General features: G+C 36.9%; 1 protein-coding gene across 17 annotated transcripts in view; it reads right to left on the reverse strand.

Moving 5' to 3' along the window:
* The window catches only part of OSBPL9 (oxysterol binding protein like 9), a 156064-nt gene that overhangs the window by 110358 nt on the left and 19915 nt on the right, over window positions 1-25791 (reverse strand). For 12 of the 17 annotated variants that reach the window (XR_011537365.1, XR_011537364.1, XM_070609651.1 and 9 more), the window contains exon 2: window positions 13499-13549. The exons of the other annotated variants lie outside the window; for them this stretch is intronic. Coding sequence is in view for 6 of the 12 variants with exons in the window: in XM_070609651.1 (XP_070465752.1) it covers window positions 13499-13549 (51 nt within the window). In the remaining 6 variants the exon portion in view is untranslated. The remainder of the gene's footprint in view (window positions 1-13498; window positions 13550-25791) is intronic. 17 annotated transcript variants of the gene reach the window in all.

Consider the following 25791-nt stretch of genomic DNA (forward strand, 5'->3'; position numbering starts at 1 on the left):
TTTTTTGTGTCATTCCTTAAGCTCAATTCCCTACCATTTGTTAAACATAAGCAAAACCCTACATCTCCCTCTAGCTACCACCTCCTCTCTCATTGCTTTTACAGAGGAGCTTTTGGAAATTGGCCATGCCTTAACCTTTCATCCACTCCTGCAATCTAGCTTCCTTCCCTACCACTGCACCAAACTGCACTCTCACAGGTCTCCCATGACCACTTCACTACTCTCTAGTTTTGTCATATGGCACCACTCTGAAGCATTGTTGCTACTGCTGACCACTTTTTTCTTGAAACTCTCTCTTTCAATAGCTCTTAATTACTACGTGTGCTTCAGAAACATTTCTAGCTAAGTACCTTTGACACCCTATATGGCATAAAGCATTCTTTTCTTGTCCATTACACTTTCCTCCTCCTCTATCTAAAGGCTTCTTTGAAGACTCTGGAACCCTACTTGAATCTCCCACTCCAATCAGGTCTTACCATTACCTGGAACATTCTTCAATATACAGATGCACAATTCATCTGACACTCTGGCCTCTCAGTTTCTTGATCTGTTCAACTCAAATAAACTTCACTGCCATTCTCCTTCAGTTACTCATTCCCCATGGCAATACCCTAAACCTGCACTATCCAATATGAGATCCATTATCCACATGTGGGTATTTAAATTTTAATAATTCATTAAAATTAAGTAAAATTAAAAAATAAGTTCCTCAGTCAGACTACTCATATTTCAAATGCTCAACAGCCACATGAAGCTAGCAGCTATGAACTAAGCAGTGCAGTTACAGAATAGTTTTATCATTGCAGAAAGTTCTAGTAAACAGCATTGCCCTAGGCCTTGTCATCACAGAGAACCAAACCACAATATGTTAATACTGCCAGTTCCTGAACATTTTCAATGAGCCAGGCACTATGATAAGCGTTTTACATATACTGTATCATTTGAAACCAACTTTATATTGAAAGGTAACATATAAGCAATAACTGTACACGCTCAGTGATGAGAAGCTCTCCTTATAACCTTTCCTAATGATTGGCCCTGCCTCCCATCCCTAAGGTAAACACTATCCTTAGTTCTAACGTTACAAATTAGTTTTGTCTGTCTTTGAACTTTATATAAATGGACTCACACAATATATTTTCTTTTATATGGCTTCTTACACCCAAGATAATGTTTAGATAATTCATCCAGGTTGTTGCATGTACCAGTAGTTTGTTCATTTTTATTGCTATATATAGTATTCTTCTGTGTGGATATCCACAATTTACTTATCAGATCCATTGTAGGTGGACACTTATGTCATTTCCAGTTTTAGGGTATTAGATCATGCTGCTATGACACTCTTATTCAGATCTTTTGTTATACATATATGCTTGTACTTCTATTAGATACAAATCTAGGAGTGAATTTTCTAGGTCATAGGGTATGTATATGCCACATAGACACTGTAAAACAGTTCTCAAAGGTGGTTGTGCCAATTACACGCCGACCAGTGGTGTACAGAAGTTTATACTGCTCCACATCTTCATTAACACTTTCTTACTTCAGTCATTCTGCCAAGTAGTGGTATCTTAGAATGGTTTTAATTTCCATTTCCCTGATAACTAGAGAGGTTAATATTTGTTGGCCATTTGAATGTCCTCTTGTGAAATAGTTCAAGTTTCTTGTCCATTGATAAAACTGAACTTTCATTTTCTAATTATTTGTAGGAACTTTTTATATATCCTGGATATGAACCCTTCACTGTTTATGAATGAGGCAAATATCTTCTCCCATCCTGATGACTGCCTTTGTATTCTCATAAGGTTGTCTTTTCATGAAGAGTTCTTAACTTTAACGTAGTATAATGTATTGATTTTACGCTTTATTGCACTTTCTGTGTCTTCTTTAAGAAGTCTTTTCCAATCCCAAAGCCATGAAAACATTCTCCTATATTACCTTCTAGAAACCTTTACATTTAGATATCAGGTGGAGTAAGTCCTCCAACTTTTTTTCTTGGCCTTTATAAATTATAGATCAGCATCAACATAGTCGTAGCCAATTTTCTTGAAAGTGGGAGGTGAGAGCAAGTCACCAAATCTCCTGGGGTCTGTTTGTTGGCTGAGAAGGCAGGAATCACAAGTGGGTATTCTTGGCCATTTATAAATTTTAGAGTCAGCTGAACAAGTTATACACACACACACATAGGTTACTGACTGGACTGACTGGGAGCAAACTGGGATTGCCATTTATTTAGGTCTTTTTAATTTCAATAATGTTGATAGTTTTCTGAATAGACGTCTTGCTCAACTTGTATTAATATTTCTTCTTAAGTAGCTAATGTTTTTGATGCTATGGTAAACATTCTCTATTTTAAACATTCATTTTCTAATTACCAGATGCTGGTATATTGAAACACAATTTATTTTCATATTATGACCTTGTATCCAGTAATCTTGCTAAATTCACTTATCAGTTCTAATAGTGTATCTGTAGATTCTTTTGGATTTTTCTGTATGCTCAATTAAGTTGCTGTGAACAATAACAGTTTTATTTCTTCTACTGCAATCCTTATAATTTATATTTCTTTTCTTGCTTTATTCATTGGCTAGGACTGCCTGGTTTAAGACTGCCACTAGAGTGGCAGAAAATGTTAAATGTAAGTGGTGATGGGGGCACCCTTGTCTTGTTATTAGTCTCTCTCTCATTGTCCACTGTAGCTATTTGAAACCTCCTCTACTTTCCTTGAATGCCCGACAACAACCTAAGCAGCCACTGCGTAGGAATTCTAAACCTGCTATGCCCTCTCACCTGAAGACTCATCTGCTTCTATACCCATTCTTGCTTCCTTTCCACCATCATAATGGAAAAGGGGCTCCATCCCCTATCACCTTTCCTCAGGTCTCTTACTCTACCGATTTTCAACTTCTCTCTCTCTCTACTGGCTCTTTCCTAATTGTATTTACACATGCTCAAGTCTTTACTCTCTTTAACAACAATCATTTCCAATTACACATCCTCATCTAGCAATTGGCCCAGCTCTCTCATTCCCTTCCAGTAAAGATTATTATTCAGATTTGTCCAAGCCTCCTGCCTAAAATCTATTTTAACCTCCCTTCCCTTGAAGGATACTTAACCATGTCAATGGCTCTTCTTCACCTTCACATAAGGTGACCATATGACCTGGTTTGCCTGGGGACAGTTCTGGACTATTCCTGTTGTGCTGGCATAATAATGAATAGATCTCCCTTTCACTTCCAAGAGTGTCCTGGTTTAGGGGATATGGTCACTCTGCTATTCCCTAACCTACAAGGCCCTCAGTGATTTGCTCCATGCCTACCTCTCTCATCAAATTCTACACTTGAGTAGCTTGAGGTTTACCAATTCCCCCAAGCTCTCTTCCACCACCACACCTTTGCACACATTCCCCCTGCCTGAAACACCCTTCCTCTCCCCTTATCTGGGTTTATACTACTCACTTTTTTACATCTAGTAAGGCAAAACTACCTTTGATAATCCATATATGGAACGGTATTCTATTGTTAAGCAAAGTTCTTTGTTATGCTAACCCATCAAAATATCAAAGTTTTTATTTCAGCTCTGCTTTTATGACCCATTGTGCCAACATACATCTTTCAGTGATTTCTTAAGATTTTTCTTCTGAAAGTTTCAGATGGTCAAGCTTTCAGGGTCTATCAGTACTTGGGCTCACCAAGGTGCCCACTGCTTGGGGGTCACACTATCCAGGTTCTCAACAGAAAGTAACTGGAGCTGCAGAGTCTTGGGAAACCAGCTGAATTTCCTGACTTTCTCTCTTCTCCTTTCTTCTATACACACAGATATGCTTCAGACATGAATCATAGTTCTGCTGCCAAAGACAGAAACAGAGTTTTGCTCTCATGGCTTGGAAAAAAACCAGAATTCTGGCTATTTTAGGGCCAATCTCCCTTTGCAAGAAGAGAAAAGTGGGCTGGTAAACCAGCTCCAAAGATAATAAAAAAGGAATAATGACTCCTCTGGGACACAGATTGCTCACATATCTCTTAAAAGGAACGTAGACAGTGCTAAGAATACATAGCTCAGCTACTCCCACTGTGACTCCGCAACCACATACTTTCCTTACTGGTGTAATGATATTAGAAGTCTATCTTACATTCACATAACACATTTAAATATGCTCTCTGAGATTTAGGCAGAACAGGCTTTACTCTTCTTTAGAAATTAGAAAACTCAGAGAAGTAAAAAAAAATTTGCCCAAAGTCCTACAACTAAAAGACAGGAGAATTTAGGTTTTGCAACTCCAGATCCTAAGCACCTTCTTAACAGGGCATTGTTATAACAAGCAATATTCACTAACTACTTCACCACACTTATTAAATCCCTATTCTAGGCCAGGAACAATTACAGCCAGGGAATATAACTAGGAATAAGATAAACCTTTGCCCTGGAAGAGCACATAGTCTAGAGAGGAGAGAGAGGAATCAACAATATAGAAGAAAGCAGGAAGGCTCAAGGTCCAGCCTGCTCAACAAAGATGCTGCCGCATGGAGGACCTGCTCTAGCATCATTTTTTGATTCAACCGTATTTACTGAACTTTTTTAGGCACTAGTCAAAGAACTTTCCATGTTATACTGAGTGTATATATATATATATATATATATATATATATATATATACACACACACACACATATATACTTTCTACACAGAAAATATATATGTATGTGTACATACACATGCACACACTATCCATGTTGAGAATATATGTACACATTTTATCTGCTATATAGTATTCCATTATATAAGTATACCACAATGCATCAATTCCCCTGTGTAGAACATTTAGGTTATTTTTAATTTTTCCTATTCCAATAATGCAGCAATAACCACCACTGTATGTCTCCCAGTAACATTTCTACAAGCAAGTGTCAAACATACCCTTTGAAATGGAACAGAGTTCCATTTTTATGTAGAGTTGGGCATACCTTCAACTTTACTAAACTCTGCAACGCCACTCTTCTAAGCAGTTGTACTGATTCACGTACCCACTAGCACTGTATGAGAGTTCCTATATCCCCAGTCAATGGCCAATGCTAGGGATAATCAGACTTTATAAATCTTTGGCAATCTCATGAAAATACTATCTTACTGGAGTTTTAATTTGCATTTTCTAATATCACTGCGAATAAAAATTTAGTCACACTTATTGCCATCCTAATTTCCCCTTACTTGAATTGAGTGTACATATCTTTTGGACATTTTCTTTTGGGACATTCTTTTTTTTTTTCACTGATTTGTATGCATTCTTTTCAGTTTTCTTTTTGTCTTTTTCATTGATTTGTAGGAATTCTTTATATATTCTACATGTTAATCCTTTGTCAATTGTATGTATTGTAAATATTTTCTCCCCTATTCAAGGGTTGTCTTTCCTTCTGATTGTAGTGTTTTGTTTCATTTTTGTTCAAAGGTTTAAAATTTGAATGTTGTCAAATCTACCAATCTTTTCTACGATGGTTTGTGCTTTAAGACATCCTCCTCAGTTCCGATATCATAAAAACATTCTTCTATACATTCTTATAAATTTTCACTTCATATCTTTAATAGCTCTGGAATTTATTTTTGCATAGAGCATGAGGTAGGGAGTGATTTCATTTTTTCCATACGGACAGCCAATTGATCCAGTTTCATTTACTGAGTGATAGTGTCTTATTTGTAATGTTGTCATACACCAAATGCCCATATATGTGCGGTTCTATTTCTGAGCTTTCTCTTCTGTGCCACTGATCTATTTCTTTGTCCTTATACTAATACTATATCATTTTAATTATCATAGTGTCATAGAAAGTCTTAATATCTGGAATGGCAAATCCCCCAACACCTTATTCTTCAAAATTGTCTTGCCCCTTTACCATTTTAAGTGACTTTTAGAATCATTTCAAGTTCTTTGATAAGCCTAATTGTGGTTTTGACTAGAATCACATGTGTTTATAGATTAATTTAGAGGAAATAAACATATACATGATTTGAATCTAACAGGCAGGAATAGGATACAGCTTTTCCTATATTCAGATCTTCCTTTAGTCTTTCAATGATGTTTTACAGTTTTTCTCCATCAAAGAAATGCATATATCTTGTAAAATATATGCATAGGTTATTTAGAGTTCTTCTTACTATTATAAATAGAATTTTTTTAAGTAACTTTTTTCTAATTGTTTGTGGGTTATATAGAGGAATATTATATGTTTTCTACATATTGATTTCATTTACAAAAAATGTGCTGAAGGTTAGTCATTCAAGTAGTTTTTCTGTAGATTCTTGTGGATATTTTTATGTGGACAATCATATCATCTGCAAATACCAATAGTGTTTATTTTTCCCTTCCAATCCTTTTCCTTTGAATTCTTTTGTTTCTTATTCTTATGTTACATGTTTGCCAGCACCTCTAGTACAGTTACAGAAACACCATCTGCAAATACTAATTTTGACTCTTCTTTCTAAGCCTTATATCTTTTGTACATTTTCTTGTCTTATAGCATTCACCGGGACCTCCAGAGTACAATATTTAAAGAAGCAGTAAAAGCAGACACCTCTGTCTTGCTGCTGATGTTAAAGAGAATGCTTCTACTACTTCACTATTAAGTACACTGCAGCATTTTAGTTAATACCCCTTACCAGGTTAAGAATATTCTCTTCTATTCCTAGCTTGCTTAATCTTGAATGCATGTTTAATTTTATTTATCGCTTCTTCTGCATTTACTCAGATGGTCATGTACTGTTCCTCTTTGACTCTATTAATATGGTAAATTACTTTAATTAATTTTGAAATTAGCATCCTAGTATTCCCAGACTAAATTCTACTTGGTCAATACTTTTTGTTTCTACATTACTGGGTATGGTTTGCTGTATTTTGTTCAGGATTTTGACATCTACATTAATAAGGGACTCTGGCCTAAAAATTTTATTATTTCCTTGTTTCTACTTTATCATTATTTTTCCTTTTTCTGATTTTTTGAATTTACTGCTTAGCTCATTAATTTTCAATCTCTGTTTTATAATATATTATTTAAGATTATAAATCATAGACTGCCTTAGATGCAGTTCTAATACATGGTCCTTTCATTATCATTCAGGTTTAAATATTTCATAATTTCCATTATGATTTCTACTTTCACCAATGAATTATTTAGAAATATGTGTGTGAGGTAATGAGTGGCTACTGTTTTGTTAAGGATTTCTAATTTATTCCACTGTTGTTAAAGAATGTTATCTATGTGATACTGAGTTTTTGATATTCTCTTTTTCCATAACAATTTTAATTTCTTTTCTTAAAGTCTATTATATGTGATATTAATACTGTTTCCTAGCTTCTTTTGGATAACATTTTCCTGGAATATCTTTTTACCACTTTCTTCATTTCATTTTAAATAATGAAATATTGTAAACATTCAGAAAATATAGCACTAATGATATCTCTGTTCAAATCAGAGATTAAAGAAATGTTTAATAAATGCCCGAGGACACGTCCAGCGTCAAATTCATAGAGAAGAGAGGACACTTGCAAAAAAACTACTGAATTAACAAAATGCAGAAATCAATGGAGTAATTTTTCACAATGAAATGACAAGACAATTGACAAAAGTTCTTATAGGATGCATATCTAAAGAAAGAAGGAGAAGGACATTCTTAAGGTTATACATTAACCTAAAAATAATACCTTATTACATCCATTTTAAGATGTCAATGATTATAAGAGATGTGAAAAAATACTCAGATATGAAAAAATACTGTAGAATCAATGAAATATGGCACAAGCAGAAGTCAGTGCTAAAACTATTAATAATCTATCAAGGTACACTCCTGACCTCTCCTGTGATAGACTAAAAGAAAAGAAAACAGATGACACATCCCTCAGGGAATCAGTCAACTCTGATGCCCAGCACAATAGGTAAATGGGGTACTCGGCTTCATTGGACTGGGTAAAAAAAAAAAAAAAAAAAGAGTTACTGCAAATCACATATGGATTCACAGTTTTCAAAAACTCACAATACATGTACCATTAAAACTTTGTTAAATGTAATTCACCTTACTTTGGTGACTCCTAAGCCCCTGTGGAATTCTTCAAAATCTGAGATTCATCTTATCAATGGTAATTATTAATTATAACAATAACCAATATTCATTAAGAACTTGAACACAGAACACTGTGTTTGGATACTTTTTAATCTATCAATTAATTTGATATTCATAATTGTGTGAGTAAATGGCATGATACTCATTCCAGAGATAAAGAAAAAAGGACTCAGAGCTAAATAGATGAGCTGCCTGAGGTCAAAAAGCTAATAAGTGGCAGAATCTGGATTTGAATTCCATTTCATATATGGCCTATTCCTGTTTCTACCCTACACTGCCTCTTTAATGTTCCTACTTCTCCGTTGCAGATATTACCTGGATAAGTCAATATTTTGCTTTGGGGTAGTATGAGGCGGGCAGGGGGGCGGGGGTTTGGGGGGAGTGGGAATCAGGCCCCAGGACTCAACCAACATTTTACTTTGCCATCAAGGCAAGGGCACCATCTAGTGGCACACATTTGGCCACTGACACAGTCAAAGAAAGATGGGAAGGAAATGGTTTTTCACTCTTCTACTTTCCTCCACTCGTTTTATACTAGCTGGCAACAAGTTAGGGTGTCTGTATTAACTCTTCTGGTCAAGAAGAATAGGAGCATTGTAACATTAAGGACTGAACAGAGTTTTGGAATGAGACAGACCCAAGTTCAATCCCAGATTCACTGTTTACTAACTGTGTGACCTTGGTAAGTTACTAAAAGTAGCTTGAATCTCAGTCTCCTCATTTGTAAAATGGAGTAACACCATTTACTTGACAGAGTTATCACAGTAATACAAGTGAAATTGTCCAGCACAGTGCCTGATCCAAAGACCTTCCTCAATAACTACTAGTTCCTTTCCCCATTCTCCTTTTATGTAGCCTAAAATCATATGAGTGTGAAGCTTTGTTTTTTAGAAATATATCAAGCTACTGGCTCGTGTTGTGTTTAAGATAAATAACTTTAATAGCTTTTTTAATGTAAACTATAGTAAAGGCAAATTCTCCAAACTTTATTCACTGTTTTTATAAATACATAAAATCAATAAGCATTTTTTGAGTACCTATGTACTATGTACCAGGCACTTGTGACAGTGGATGGGAACTCACTATTGAGTGGGGAAAACAGACAAGTTAACATGTAATGTCAATGTAATAAGTACTTTCAGCGCTCTAAGTGACGAAGGTGAAAAGGTAGAGGAAGAAGAGAGGACCAAACCTGTTGGAAGAATGTGGATCAGAAAGGCTTCACAGAAGAAGTAACATTTGACAAGTCTCTTAAAAGAGGAGCTCACAAGATAAGGGCACAGAACATTTCTGGCATAAGAAAAAAATACGTCAAAAGCAATGAGGAATGAAGAAACACTGTGAGGGAACATGAAGAAGCATAGTGTGGTTGGAACATAGGATGGTATGGATGGAGAAGGGGGGAGAGATCTGTAGTGGGGTCAATGATAGCTCATTAAGCTCACTTGGAATCTAGATGATAGATGCATTATTTATCACCACCAATGTCATCATCATCACCATCCATAGCAGTTATCACTCAAGAGATGTGTACTACGTGCCAAACTCCATACAAACAAAATTGCTATGCCTCACAACAACCCTGCAAGTTATATAATGTTATCTTCACAGAGGTTAAGAAATTTGCCCAATACATGGAGGCACTAAAGGGTAGAGCTGAGTGAGATTCAGTCCTAGGTCTCTCTGATTCTTTCTACTACACCAGTGGTCCCAAACTTGGCTGCACAACACAATCACCTAGAGACTCTGTTTAAAAATAAAGGTTCCAGACAGTAAACAGTACATCTAGAGTGGGACTTGGGAATCAATATTATAAACAAACTGTCCAGATGCTTCCTAAATAGGAAGCCAAATGACAGTCCAGCTTTTTGAAAATACCACAAAGCCTCTTAAAACATACACACACACACACACACACACACACACACACACACACAACTAATTAATAGCTTCCATCTATGTGCCAGGCTCCTAATCCTCACAAAATTCTGCAAGTGTATTATAATCCCCACTTTAAAGAAGAGAAAATTCAAGCTCAGGAAGCTTACAGATAGCTTCCCTCTTCCAGTCAACAAAGCAAAGGGCGAAGATGTGACTCAAACAGGTATGTCTGGTTCTTCTCAATCATGCTGTGTGGCAGGCAGAATTCTAAAAAGGACCCTAGATGACCCTCGCACCTGTAAAATCTTCTCCCCTTTGAGCGTGGGTGGAAACTGGAAATATGAGGAGATATCACTGCAGTGATTATGTTACAGGATGAGTGATCACTGGAGTGATTACATGGCAAAAGAGAGATTATCTGCTTGGTGTAACCTTATCTAATCACATGAGGCCTTCTAAAAGCAGAGTCTTCTGCAGCTGGTAGCAGAATGGGAAGTCAGAGAGATTCAAGGCACTAGAAGGATTTGATGTGTCATGCTGACTTGACGATGGAGGGGCCACATGACAAGAAGTATGTGCAGCCTCTAGGAGTTGAGAGCAGATCTCAGCTGACAGCCAGCAAGAAAACGAGGACCTCAGTCTTATAACCACAAGGAAGTGAATTCTGCCAACAACCTGAATGAGCTTGGAAGCAGACTCTCCCTTACATTCTTCCTCAAAGCCTCCAGATAAGAGCCCAGCCTAGCCAATACCATGATTTCAGCCTTGTGAGACCTTAAGCAGACAACACTTCTGAGCTCTGACCTGCAGAACTGTGAGATAAATAAATGGGTGGGAGTTTTTAAATTGTGGTAAAATATATATAAAACATAAAATTTGCCATTTAAACATTTTGAAGTGTTCAATTTAGTAGCATTAAGTACACTCACATTGTTGTGCAACCATTACCACTGTTCATCACCAGAACTTTTTCATCTTCCCAAACTGAAACTCTATACCCATTTAAATAAGAATTCCCCAATCCTCCTGCCCTCCAACCCCTAGAAACCACTATTCTACTTTCTGTCTTCATGAATTTGACTACTCAGGGTAGGTCATATAAGTAGAACCATACAGTATTTGTCTTTTTTTGTGACTGGCTTATTTCACTTAGTATAATGTCCTTAAGGTTCATCCATGTTGCAGCATGTGTCAGAATTTCCTTCCTTTTTAAAGACTATAATATTCCATTCTATGTAGATACCACATTTTGTTTATCCATTCATCTATTGAATGGACAATGGGTTGCTTCCACCTCTAGGCCATCGTGAGTAAAGCTTCTACGAACATGGAAATACAAATATCTTAGAGTCTCTGCTTTCAATTCTTTTGGATATATATGTGAATGAGTGTTGTCAAGTCAATTCATTATCTTGAAAATTGGGTAAGTAAAAGGAAATAATCAAGCATTTATCCTCTCTATTTGAACTGTACCATTGGGTAACCAAATAACAGATGAAGAAAAGTGTTTCCTTATATAATTATTTTTGATAAAAATTTAAACAACATGATAAAATACCCTAGTTTCGCAACCCTCAAATGAGCTACTGGATCTAGGTACTGAGCATCAACAGCTGCTAATATCACTAAAGAGCAAAAACCAGACATTATGTAGCTCCTGACAAAAGAATACAACACTACCTATAGTCTTGCCAAAGGGATCAAACCTGAGTCTGATCTAGTCTCTGGATCCAGCTGCCAATTTGTAGGAAAAGCAGAGACAGAGGAACATGCTAAACTGCACCAGTATGCAATCAGTAAAATCTACACCACGGAAAACTCCTACAAGTCAAATGGTCTGGATTCTTCAACAGTTAAATCGCAAATAAAAGATGACAAATTTTTTTAAATGGACAATATAAAAATATAGAAATTAGGACTGCAAATCCAAGAAGTAATTACTGTAACAGAATAGTGGTTACTTTAGGAAACAGGGAGGGGACTGCAATTTGAGTGGAGCACAGAGAGAGGCTTTTGGGTAGCTGGCAAAATTCTATGTCTTACCCTGGGTGGTAGTCACAAGAGTTAATAATTAATTAAGCTATATTTAAAAGAAAAAAAATAGTGCATTGAATGTAACAATGAGAAAGTGGCCCATATCCAGATTGATTTCAACCAAAGAGCAGTCTCAGTACAGCTCTGCTAAAGTCTCACTACTGTGCTTATCTCAAGCCAAGAAAGCAGTTATTACCAAACTGAGTGGTGACTGAGGTCAATAGCAAATGCTTGGAAAAGCCATTAAACCAAGACGCAAAAGAGAAACCAGAGGAAAGGAAAAACGGTCAACAGCATAATAAGTTGAATTTCTAAAAATCTTTATGCTATCATATACACACCATCTGTTGAAAACAGGCCTGTCTCATTTCCATCCTCCAAATTTACCATACTTACTCCTATCTCAGCATCAGAATTTTCCCATTAGAATTCGGTTTCTTTCTTGGAGTTATTTCCCATTTCCACCAATTCGCTACTGCTAATAAAGGTAAGAATATGTTTACCAAATACATTCACATCTTCAAAAGTAAGGATACAGAAAAAACATGGCGGAAAGAAAGCAACAGGAGCCTGAAGAAGAAAAGGCTACTAGAAGCTAACTTACCTAGTTATGATAGAGGTAGGCCCTTCTTTAGATAGAATGGAGTACTAGAAACTATCCCCAACTCTGCATTCTTTCTTGTCTTTAGCTATTCAGTCAATGGTGAAAACTGAACAAGAAATTAAAAGACGCATGAAGCTATAGGCCTGCATTATCCAATAAGGTAGCCACTAGCCACATATGGCTACTGAGCACCCGGAGCATAGCTAGTCTGAACTGAGATGTGCCATAAGTATAAGAAACACAATGGATTTTGAAGACTTAGTATGAAAAAAAAAGTAAAATATCTCAATAATTTTTTACTGATTACATATTGAAATAATAATAGTCTGGATATATTGGCCTAAACAAAATATAGTATTAAGATTAATTTCACCTGTTTCTTTTTACCTTTTAAATGTGGCTACTACAAAATTTTAAATTATATATGTGGTTCAGATTACTAGGTACTGAGCATCAACAGCTACATAGACCATTATTAAACAGTGTTGAAAAGGAAGAAAAAAGGCAGCTAAAAGCGGGGACTTTTCAGAGTTTTTTTGTACTGTTTGCTCTACCACCAATACTACAACTCATTGAATTTCCACCTCCTGTGCCTGGCTGTAAAATAGACATTAAAAAAAAAAAAATCAGTAGCTGCCTTAAGTCATGGATACAACATTAAATCATGGGCCAAAAGAACTGAGTTCTACTCCTGATTCTGGCACTGACTAGCAGTTACCTTGGAGAAATCATTTTTTCTCTCTGAGCCTTAGCTGCCTGTCCCAAATATCAAGTAAGGAAGCTAAACTAAATTTAGACTTCCATGATTTCATCAGAATATTTTTTTCTTTCTGTCAAAATTGGTTTTCATAAAAATGAATAAATACTCACTCTGAGTCTAACACATCCTCTGCGAGAGCCTCTCATCATTTTGTCCTTGGACTAAAAGAAAACAAAAAACATTCGATGAATAAAAGATTAACAGACTGATTGTTTTTAGAATCATCTAGGGATAAAGAGACAAAATTTACAGTAACATCCCTCCATTCTCTCCACCCTCCATCCCCCCAAATCACTTAAGGAGCGGAGCTAGCAGGTTTAAAATGAAAATGTTTTGTAGTCTAATCATAGAAGGTTATGCATACCTTTAACATAGCATCTATTACACTATACACTATATTACAGTTTTCATTCCTCATTCATGCCCCTTAACCCTAGCCCAGTGTCTCTCATATTTTAGTGAGTTTGAGAATCACCTGGAAGGCTAAGAATCACCTAGGGGTTTAAGAATCACTCTCAGATGATTCTGACTCAGGAAGACAGAGGACCACATTTGAGAAATATTACTTTAGTTTTATCTCTTTACAATTCCCCAAATGGGTCACATTTTTTGCCTTTGAGATTTCCCTTCCAATAATCCGCAGCTTGGAACATCCTTGACCCTGATTTTCTGCCTTGCTAACTGTCTCAGATCAAGCACCTTGCCCCTGTCTGATTAGGATTCCTAGCCCAGCGTCTCCTGCGTGTTCCTGTCATGACATGCACCTCCCTGTGCTATGACGGCTGGCTTCCTTGTCTGACTCACCCACAAGACTGCACATTCCTTAGAGGGTCGGAATAGTATCTGACTTATCTGATGCTTCAGAAGAGTGTCTGGCACACATTAGGTGCTCAAAAAATATTTACTGATGAAACACTGCTTACCATCTACATTTCCCCTACTAGACCAAGCCAAGCAAAGGCCATGTTCTGCACAATAAGCCCTATGTTGACTTTCAGTAAATATTCCTAGAATTAAATTAGTCATATGTAATAACGTAAAATAAAACTCAAATAATCCGTTTTTAAAATATTTAGTACTTCATCAACTGGTATTTTTCTGTACTCTCCTATGTGAGAAAGAAGTAAAACAAGCCAATATCATGGGGTTATGTTTTAAAGAAAATTGTCCCACTTTAAACCATACGTGCCCTACACCCAGTGAACTCAGCCATAGGCAAACTTCTAGTTATGACTATATGAAATTTAAAGCACAGCATGATGACACTGTTTCATATACTTGAAAATTGCTAAGAGTAAATCTTAAAAGTTCTCAACACACACACACAAAAGATAACTATGTGAGGTGATGGATGTGTTAACTAACCTTATTGTGGTAATCATTTTGCAATATACACTTATATCAAATCACCACATTGTACACCTTAAACTTACACAATGTTATATGTCAATTATATCTCAATAAAGCTGGAAAAAATAAATTCACATTTCTTGGGGATATTTGCACATCTATACATAAAGACCTACCTCGTTTCTTTCACTGACTGCAGTACCTTCTATGAACATAGCCTAAGTCGTTGTTTTCATTGATTCTAGATTTGTGTGATTGTTTCCTAGTTATATTTGTTTTAATTATTTTCACTTAGCTCTTTCATTGATTCCAAACTTATAAATGTAACATTACAATGAGAAATCAAAATTGACTCAAAGTATCGAGCCATAAATATTCATCTTCAGAAATGATTATTGAAGTACTGAAGACAGTCCTCTTTTTATTCTACTTAAAATACAAGGACTCATACCTTTTATTCAAAATTTCTCAGTATCAAGCAAGATCAAAAAGTTCTTTACTAACAATACAGTTAGCAAAAATACAGCTAATAGAAACATTTCCTAAGCATTCAACAGCCCTTTTACCATACCCTAAACTTATCTTCCCTCCAAAAGTGTCAAGGCAATACACAAAAATAATAATTAGGTTTGAAAATACCTAATGAGAGCTAGAATGCAACCCAAACAAGGTAAGAACCAATATATCCACCCTTGATCCTCTTCCACTTTTAAAAATACAACTATAGTAAATAGAAAAAGGAGAAGACAGGCCCCAACGGTGGTACCACCATTTGGGTTATGAATTAGAAAACACTGAAAGAGCTAAGTGAAAATAATTAAAACAAATATAACTAGGAAACAATCACACAAATCTAGAATCTGGGACATCCTACAAAATAATCAGCTTAGACTCTTTAAAAACATCAAAAAAAAGAGACTAACACGTAAACAGTTGTAATACAGAGCAAAAATAAGTTATATGAACACAAGTACAAAGTGCTGTGAACTACAGAAGGCTCCCTGCCATGGAAAAAGATCAGGGAAGGCAATACTTAAGTGACCAGGTTTCAAGTTTCAATCTGAGACTTAAAAAAAAAGGATTCTTTTTTTTTTTTTGAGGAAGATTAGCTCTGAGCTAACATCTGCTGCCAATCCTCCTCTTTTTTTCCTGAGGAAGACTGGCCCTGAGCGAACATCCATGCCCCTCTTCCTCTACTTTATATGTAGGACGCCTACCAGGAAGGTGGAGAGAGATGAGGCCGAAAAGGAGATATGGGGACCACATCATGAGGGGTCTGAAAAAAACAGTGAGAAGTTAAGGAAATCAAACTGTATTCAAAGTTAATGGAGCGTGACTGAAGGTTTATGAGGGGGGTAATAACATTCTTAAAGGTGTACTTTAGAAAAATAATACTGTTAAATATGAAAACTTAGGGGGAAAGGATGACGACGACATTAATAATAGCAATAGCAGCAGCAGCAGATTCTCACTTATTAATGCCCTCTATGTGACAGGCACTTTACAAACAGCAAACCTCACAAGACCTTGCAGGGTAAGAATTATTCACATATTATAAATGAAAGTGACAGCAGAGAGATCAAGTAAACTACCCGTTACACATGTAAAATGGAGCAGAGTTTGACACAACAGACACAATTTGGAATGGCCGCCCTGCAAATCATTCTCCCAGACCATATCTGTACTCTGCTAGCCTCTAATCCTCCCCCTCTTCTACAACTCAGCGCCCTCTCCCTCTTTCTCTCCCGACTCAGCTCTAAGTAGGGCTAAAGGGAAGCTGGTGTGACGAAGTCCCCCAGGCACAGTGCGTGCTGAAAGGATGGTTATCTGACCAAACTGGCCAATCAAACGACCCACTACCTGGCAAGGCAGGACAAAATCCTTTCCCAGGAGTTTTTCTACCGAGGCTGAGGGAAGAGCTCTTTTCAAACTGCTCTTGAAGCTATGAGATACAGTTGCCATGGGTCATGTGCCTTCTCCATGAAGAAAGCAATACAGTGAGAGAAGGAGAGAGAAGCAGCAGAAAGTCCTAGCTTCCAGTGCTCCAGACCCACCCTGTTCTGAAGCTAACCTGCCTAAGCCAATGCCATTCACTGAATATCAGGATTTTTTGCTTTTGTTTTTTTATGATGAATACTAGTAGCTTCTGGTGATGAAAGTAAGGTAGGGCTGACATAATTCCACTCCAGCAATCTTCCTACCAAGCGTCATCTTACCAGTGTTCTGAAACCCACTAACATATATTTTTTAGCCAGTTGCCAGAAATATCGTCATGCAACCTAAAGCTTGGGTGAGATCCTTCTCTCTGCCTCCAGCTACAAGGCCCAGCACCCCAAGAAAGGACCACTCAGAAATGGACGCCACGGTCCTTTCAACTGGATGACAAAACAGGATGCCCCATGAAGTGGAGAGACACAGAACTGATGTGCTCCTCTCTTCAGGGGTTCCAGGAGTGGCAAAGATTGTTGGGTCTGGTGGTTGGGTTTGCTGGCTTCTTATAACTTAGTAATGCAAGGGCAATGGGTCCTATTATACAACTCACGCAATCAAAATTATTTCTAATAATCCTTATGTTAATCAGCTAACCCCAGGTATTGATGCAGATTACAATTCACATTAAAGTTTCAAAGTAAATTACCTCAAATATAATAAAATTCTGCCTGTGACAGACTACTTGTCCTCCAATATCCATTCTCTTCTTCCTTTCAGTAGTAACATCCTCCACCCCAAGTTTTAACTAAACACGTGGCTCCTCTGCTGGATATTACATTTCCAGCCTCCTTTTCACCTGGGTATATGCCACGTACCTACAAACGGGCCAGTGGACTGTGCGTGTAAGCAATGTGTGCAACAGACTTTGCTTTTAAAAGGGAACTGTCTGCAAACACATTCTTCACAAGCGCACATGGAAGCTTCTCCAGGATTGACCACATTTTGGGCCATAAAACAAGTCTCAATAAATTTAAAAAAATGAAAGTAATGCATAGCATGTTCTTTGACCAAAATTGATTAAAAGCAGAGCTCAATAATAGAAGAAATTTGGGAAATTCACAAATATGTGGAAGTCAAATGACACACTCCTAAAAAACCAATGGATCAAAAAAAAAATCACAAAGAAAATTAGAAAATACTTGAAATGAATGAAAGTGAAAACACAACATACCAAAACTTAAAGGATACAATGAAAGCAATTCTTAGAGAAGTGTATAACTATAAATGCCTACATTAAAAAAGAAAGATTCTGAATCAATAACCTAAACTTCTATCTTAAGAAACTACACAAAGTAGAGCAACTAAACCTAAAGCAAGCAAAAGAAAGGAAATAATAAAAATTAGAGGGGAAACAAAATTAGAAAATAGAAAAACAACCAAGAAAAATCAATGAAACCAAAAGCTGGTCTTTGCAAAGATCAATAAAATGGACAAAACTTTAGCTAGACTAAACCAAGGAAAAAAGAAGACTCAAATTACTCAAATCAAGAATGAAAGAAGAAACATTACTACCAACCTTTCAGAAACAAAGAGTTCTAAGAAAATACGATGAATAACATATTAGATAACCTAGAAGAAATGGACAAATTCCAACAAAGATACAAACTGTCAAAAGTGACTAAAGAAGAAACAGAAAATCTGATTAGATCTGTAAGAGATTAAACAAGCAATCAAAAAACTCCTCACAAAGAAAAGCCTGGGCCCAAGTGGCTTGACTGTTAAATTCTATCAAATGTTCAAAGAATTAATACCAACCTTTCACACTCTTCCAAAATTTAGAAAAGAGGACACTTCTCAACTTTTTCTATGAGGCCAGTATTATACTGATACCAAAACCAGACAAGGATATCACAAGACCAACATCCATTATAAATACAGAGGCAAAAATCTTTGCCAAAATTCTACCAAACCAAATCCAGCAACTCATAAAAAGGACTATATATTATGACTGCTATGGTCTAAATTTTGTGTCCCCCTCAAATTCCTATGTTGAAATCCTAACCCTTAAGGTGATGGTAATAGGAGGTGGGGCCTTTGGGAGGTGATTAGTGCTCTTTTATAAGGGCACTAACAAAAAGGGATTAGTGCCCTTATAAAAGAAGCCCAAGAGAACTCCCTTGCCCCTTCCATCATGTGAAGTTACAGCATGTAACCATGTGAGGAAGCAGGTCCTCACCAGATACTGAATCTTCTAGTACCTTGATCTTGGACTTCCCAGCCTCCAAAACTATGAGAAATGGATTTCTGTTGTTTATAACCTACTCAGTCCATGGTATTTCTGTTATAGCTGCTCAAAGGGACTAAGACAATGATCAAGTGGGATTTATCCCAGGAAGGCAAGCTTGGGTCAACATATGAAAATCAACCAATACAGTATATATTAATAAAATAAAGACCAAAAATCACATGAACGTTTCAAAAGACATAGAGAAAGCACTTGACAAAATCCAATATTCTCTCACGATAAAATTACTCAACAAACTAGGAATAGAAGGGAACTCCTTCAACCTCATAAAGAGCAGCTATGAAAAAGCCACGGCTAACACTAAACTTAATGGTAAAGGACTAAAAGCTCTACATCTAAAAGAAAGAACAAGACAAGGATGTCTTCTCTCACAGCATTTCTCAACACTGTACTGAAACTTCTAGCCAGGGAAATTAGGCGAGGAAAAAAAAGTAAAGGTATCCAGATTTAAAGCAAGTAATAAAACTCGCTATTTGAAGATGGATGTTCATGTAGAACTTTAGATATAGAAAATACTAAGGAATCCACAAAAACACTATTAGAGCTAGTAAATGAGTTCAGCAAGGTGCCAGAGCACAAGACTAATATACAAATATCAATTGTATTTCTATATTCTTGGAACAAACAAATTTGAAAATAAAATTTAAAAAAGAATTTCATTTATACTAATGTGAAAAAGGATAAAAAATACTTAGTAATAAATTTAATTTTCAAAAGTACAAGATTTTGACAGCTAATCTTCACCAAAAGAGCCAAGAACATAAAACGGAGAAAGGAAAGTCTCTTCAATAAATGGTGTTAGGAAAACTGGACAGCCATGTGCAAAAGAATGAAAGTAGACCATTATCTCACATCGTACACAAAAATTAACTCCAAATGGATTAAAGACTTGAATGTAAGACCTAAAACCATAAAACTCTTAGAAGAAAATATAGGCAATACACTCTTTGACATCAGCCTTAGTATTATCTTTTCAAATAGCATGTCTATTCAAGCAAGGGAAACAAAACAAAAAATAAATAAATGGGACATCAGACTAAAAAGCTTCTGTATGGAAAAGGAAACCATCAACAAAACAAAAAGACAACCCAACAACTGGGACTGGACTGGACCCATCCACCAGCAAGGCCACAGCAAACTTGTGGGCTGTGTCGGGGTGTGTGGGACCCCTGTGGGGGTAAGAGGGAGCAGGTCCAGCTCAGCAGGACGTGCGTACAGGTGGGCCTGCATTGGCAGTGTGTGTGGGCCCACAGGCAGTGGGGCATGTTGGCCTCAGCTGTCTTGTGCTGCTGGCCATCTGAAACAGCCACACAGGGGATCCACCCCCTGCCTGAAACAATTGTGTGCTGCCTTGACTGGGGCCACCCCCACCCGTCTGTGCTCCTAAGAGAGCAGCCCACAACAACCGCATGCCACAGAGAGCCACATCAGAGGCCTGCAGCAATTATGAGCCCCTGAGCATAGCAACTAGCCACCCTGGGGGCCTGACTCACTTAACAGCAAAACAGCAGTAGCTGTGTGCACTAAGACCTTGCAGCCAGCTGTGCTTGGGCTTGCCTCACCCAATAACGTGACCTTAGCAGCAGCAGACATCTGAGCCTTACAACCATTTGGGCCAGAAGCCACTCTAGCCTACCTGTGCACTCGTAGCAAGAGCAACCCTGCCACAACAGAAAAGCACACATAGCCCATACAGGAGACACACCTGGGATATTTGGAAGGGGTGACAGGAGGGAAGCACATCGCTGGGCCCCATAAGGCATCTCTTACATAAGGCCACATGTCCAAGATCAGGAGATGTAGCTGATCTACCTAACAAATAGATATAAACAAAGAGAAGCAGGCAAAATGAGGAGACAAAGAGATATGTTCCAAATAAGGGAACAGGACAAATCCTCAGAAAAAGAACTAAATGAAACACAGATAATCTACCTGATAAAGGGTATAAACTAACAGTCATAAGAATGCTCACTGATCTTGGGAGAAGAATAGATGAACACAGTGAGAACTTCAACAAAGAACTGGAAAATATAAAAAAACAACCAATCAGAACTAAAGAATACAAAAATAGAAATGAAAAATTCATTAGAGGGAATCAGTAGCAGAGTAGATGACACAGAAGAACAGATTAGTGATCAGGATGAAAGACCAGAGGAAATCACCCAAGCTGAACAGAATAAAGAAAAAAGAATTTAAAAGAACAAGAACAGTCTAAGGGACCTCTGAGACAACAGCAAGTGCACTTATATCTGTATTATAGGAGTCTCAGAGGAGAAGAGAGAGATAAAGGAGTAGAGAATCTATTTGAAAAAATAACAGCTGAAAACTTCCCTAACCTGAGGAAGGAAACAGACATCTAGGCACAGAAAGCACAGAGAGCACCAAACGAGATGAACCCAAAGAGGTCCACACCAAGACACATTATAATTAAAATGTCAAGAATTAAAGATAAAGAAAGAATCCTAACAGCTGCAGAAAAAAACCAACAACTTATATAAAGGAAACCTCATAAGACTATCAGCTGACTTCTCAGCAGAAACCTTACAGGCTAGAAGGGAGTGGCATGACATATTCAAACTGCTGAAAGGAAAAAACCTACAGCCAAGAATACTCTACTTCACAAAGCTAGCATTCAGAATGGAGGAGAAAGTTTTCCAGACAAGTGAAAATTACAGGAGTTTATCACCACTAAACTGGCCTTATAAGAAATGTTAAAGGGATATATTTCAGTGGAAAAGAAAAGACCACAAATAGGAATAAGAACATTATCAAAGAAAGAGTATCACTGGTAAAGGCAAATGGACAGTAAAGGTAGTAGATCAACCACCTATAAAGCTAGTATGAAGGTCAAAAGACAAAAGTACTAACAACATCTATTTCCATGATAAGAGGTATAGGGATACACAAAATAAAATAAGTAAAATATGGTATCAAAAACACAAAATGGGGGAGGAGTAAAAGTGCAGGGCTTTTAGAAAGAGGTCAAACTTAAGAGACCATCAGCTTAATATAGATTGCTATATACATAGGTTATTATATATGAACCTCATGGTAATCACAAACCAGAAATCTACAATAAATACACAAAAAATAAAGAGAAAGGAACCCAAACATAATTAAAGAAAGCCATCAAATCACAAAGGAAGAGAACAAGAGAAAAAGAAAGGAACAGAGAACTACTAAAACACCCACAAAAAAATTAACAAACTGGGAATAAGTACATACATATCAATAGCTACTTTAAATGTAAATGGACTAAATGCTCCAATCAAAAGACACAGAGTGGCTGAATGGATTAAAAAACAAGACCCATATATATGCTGCATACAAGAGACACACTTTAGATGTAAAGACACTCAAAATCTGAAAGTGAAGGGATAGAAAAAGATATTCCATGCAAAAGGAAATGAAAAGAAAGCTGGGGTAGCAATACTTATATAGACAAAATAGACTTCAATACAAAAAGTGTAATAAGAGACAAAGAAGGGTATTGTGTAATGATAAAGGGAACAATCCAACAAGAGGACATAACACTTATAAACATCTAAGCATCCAACACAGGAGCACCTAAATATATAAAGCAATTATCAACAGACATAACAGGAGAAATTGACAGTAACATAATAGCAGCAGGAGACTTTTAACATTCCACTCACATCAAGAGAAAAATCATCCAAACAGAAGATCAATAAAGAAACACTGGCCTTAAATGACACATTAGACCAGATGGACTTAGTAGATAAATACAGAACATTCCACCCCAAAACTGCAGAATACACATTCTTTTCCAATGCACATGAAACATTCTCCAGGATAGATCACATATTAGGTGACAAAAATAAATATCAATAAATTTAAGAAGATTGAGGGGGGCTGGCCTGGTGGTGTAGTGGTCAAGTTTGTGTGCTCCACTTTGGTGGCCCGGGGTTCGCAGGTTCGGATCCCAGGCACGGACTACACACTGCTCATCAAGTCGTGCTGTTGTGGTGTCCCAGATATAAAATAAAAGGAATTGGCACAGGTGTTAGCTCAGGGACAATCTTCCTCAAGCAAAAAGAGGAGGACTGGCAACACATGTTAGCTCAAGGCCAATCTTCCTCACCAAAAAAAGAAGAAGAAGAAGAAGACTACAATAATACCAAGCATCACTTCTGACCACAATAGTACAAAACTAGAAATTAACTACAAGAAGAAAACTGGAAAAGCCACAAATATGTGGAGATTAAACAAAACACTACTGAACAACTATTGGGTCAATAAAGAAATCAGAGGAGAAATCAAAATATACCTGGAGATAAATGAAAACATGACAGACCAAAGTCTATGGAATGTAGCAAAAGTGGTATTAAGAGGGATATTTACAGCAATACAGTCCTACCTCAAGAAACAAGAAAAATCTCAAATAAGCAATCTAACAATACACCCAAAAGAACTAGATAAAGAAGAACAAACAAGGCCCAAAATCAGTAGAAGGAAGGAAACAATAAAAATCAGAGTAGAAATAAATGATATGGAGACTAAAAAAAAAAGAAAAGAAAAAATTAACGAAACTAAAAGCTGGTTCTTTGAAAAAGATAAAACACAACTGACAAACCTTTAGCTAGACTCACCAAGAAAAAAAAAGAGAAGGCTCAAATAAATAAAATCTGAAATGAAAGAGAAGAAATTACAACAGACACCACAGAAATACAAAAGATTATAAGAGAATACTATGAAAAGCTATATACAAACAAATTGGATAATCTAGAAGAAATGGATAAATTCTTAGAATCATACAAGCTTCCAAAACTGAATCAAGAAAAAATAGAGAATCTGAACAGATCAATCATGTAAGGAGATCAAAGCAGTAATTAAAAATCATCCCCCCCCCCCACAAAAAAAACCCAGGACCAGACAGCTTCCCCAAGAATACTACCAAAATTTCAAAGTCGACTTAATATCTTCATCTCTTCTCAAACTCTCCCAAAAAACTGAAGAGAAGGAGATACTTCCTAACTCATTCTACAAGGCTAACATTACCCTGATACTAAATCCAGACCAGGACAAAACAAAAAAGGAAAATTACAGGCCAACATCACTGATGAACATAGATACAAAAATATTTAAGAAAATACTAGCAAATCAAATAGAACAATACATTAAGAGGATCATACACCATGATCAAGTGGGATTTATTCCAGGGATGCAACTTCAACACCTGCAAATCAATCAACGTGATACACCACATAAACAAAAGGAAGAACAAAAATCACATGATTATCTCAAAAGAAGCGGAGAAAGCAGCTGACAAGATACAGCATCCATTTATGATAAAAACTAAATAAAATGGTATAGGGGAAAGTACCTCAACATAATAAAGGCCAGATATGACAAACCCACAGCTAGCATCATATTCAACAATGAAAAACTGAAAGCTATCCTATGAACAGCAATAAGACAAGGACAGCCACTGTCACCACTCTTATTTAACATAATATTGGAAGTCCTAGCCAGAGCAATCAGGCAAGAAAAAGCAATAAAAGGGATCCAAATTGGAAAGAAAAAGTAAAACTGTGGGGCTGGCCCCATGGCCGAGTGGTTAAGTTCACATGCTCCGCTGCAGGCGGCCCAGTGTTTCATTGGTTCGAATCCTGGGCGCGGACATGGCACTGCTCATCAAACCACGCTGAGGCAGCATCCCACATGCCACAACTAGAAGGACCCACAGCAAAGAATATACAACTATGTACTGGGGGCCTTTGGGGAGAAAAAAGGAAAAAAATAAAATCTAAAAAGAAAAAAAGTAAAACTGTCACTATTTGCAGATGATATGATTTTATATATAGAAAACCCTAATGACTCCACTAAAAAACTATTAGAAATAATAAACAAATACAGTAAAGTTGCAGGGTACAAAATTAACATCTAAAAGTCAGTTGTATTTCTATATACTAACAACAAAACAGCAGAAAAAGAAATTAAGAATACAATCCTATTTACAATTGCAACAAAAGAATATCTAGGAATAAATTTAACCAAGGAAGTGAAAGACCTGTACAGTGAAAAATATAAAACATTGAAAACACAAAAGAAATGGAAAGATATTTCATACTCATGGATAGACTGGATAGGAAGAATTAACATAGTTAAAATGTCCATACTTCCTCAAGCAACCTACAGATTCAATGTGATCCTCATCAAAGTGTCAGTAACATTTTTCATAGAAACAGAACAAAGAATCCTAAAATTTATATAGAACAACAAAAGACACCAAATATTCAAAGCAATCCTGAGAAAAAAGAACAAAGCTGGGGCCTGCCTGGTGGCGCAGCAGTTAAGTTTGCATATTCCGCTTCAGGCAGCCCTGGGTTCACCAGTTCAGACCCTGGCTGCAGACCTACGCACCGCTTGTCAAGCTCTGCTGTGGTAGGCGTCCCACATATAAAGTAGAGGAAGATGGACACGGATGTTAGCTCAGAGCCACTCTTCCTCAGCAAAAAGACGAGGATTGGCAGCAGATGTTAGCTCAGGGCCAATCTTCCTCAAAAAACAACAACAATAAAGCTAGAGGCATCACACACTCTAATTTCAAAACATACTACAAACCTATAGCAATCAAAACAGTATGGACTGGCAGAAAAGCAGGCACACAGATCAATGGAACAGAATTGAGAGCCCAGAAATAAACCCACACATCTATGGACAGCTACTTTTGGACAAGGGAGCCAAGAACATACAATGGAGAATGGAAAACTGGTCAGCCACGTGAAAAAAAAATGAAAGTAGACCATTATCTTACACCATATGCAAAAACTAACTCAAAATGGATTAACGACT

Source organism: Equus przewalskii, chromosome 2, assembly GCF_037783145.1.
Source record: "Equus przewalskii isolate Varuska chromosome 2, EquPr2, whole genome shotgun sequence".
NCBI classification, from domain to species: domain Eukaryota; kingdom Metazoa; phylum Chordata; class Mammalia; order Perissodactyla; family Equidae; genus Equus; species Equus przewalskii.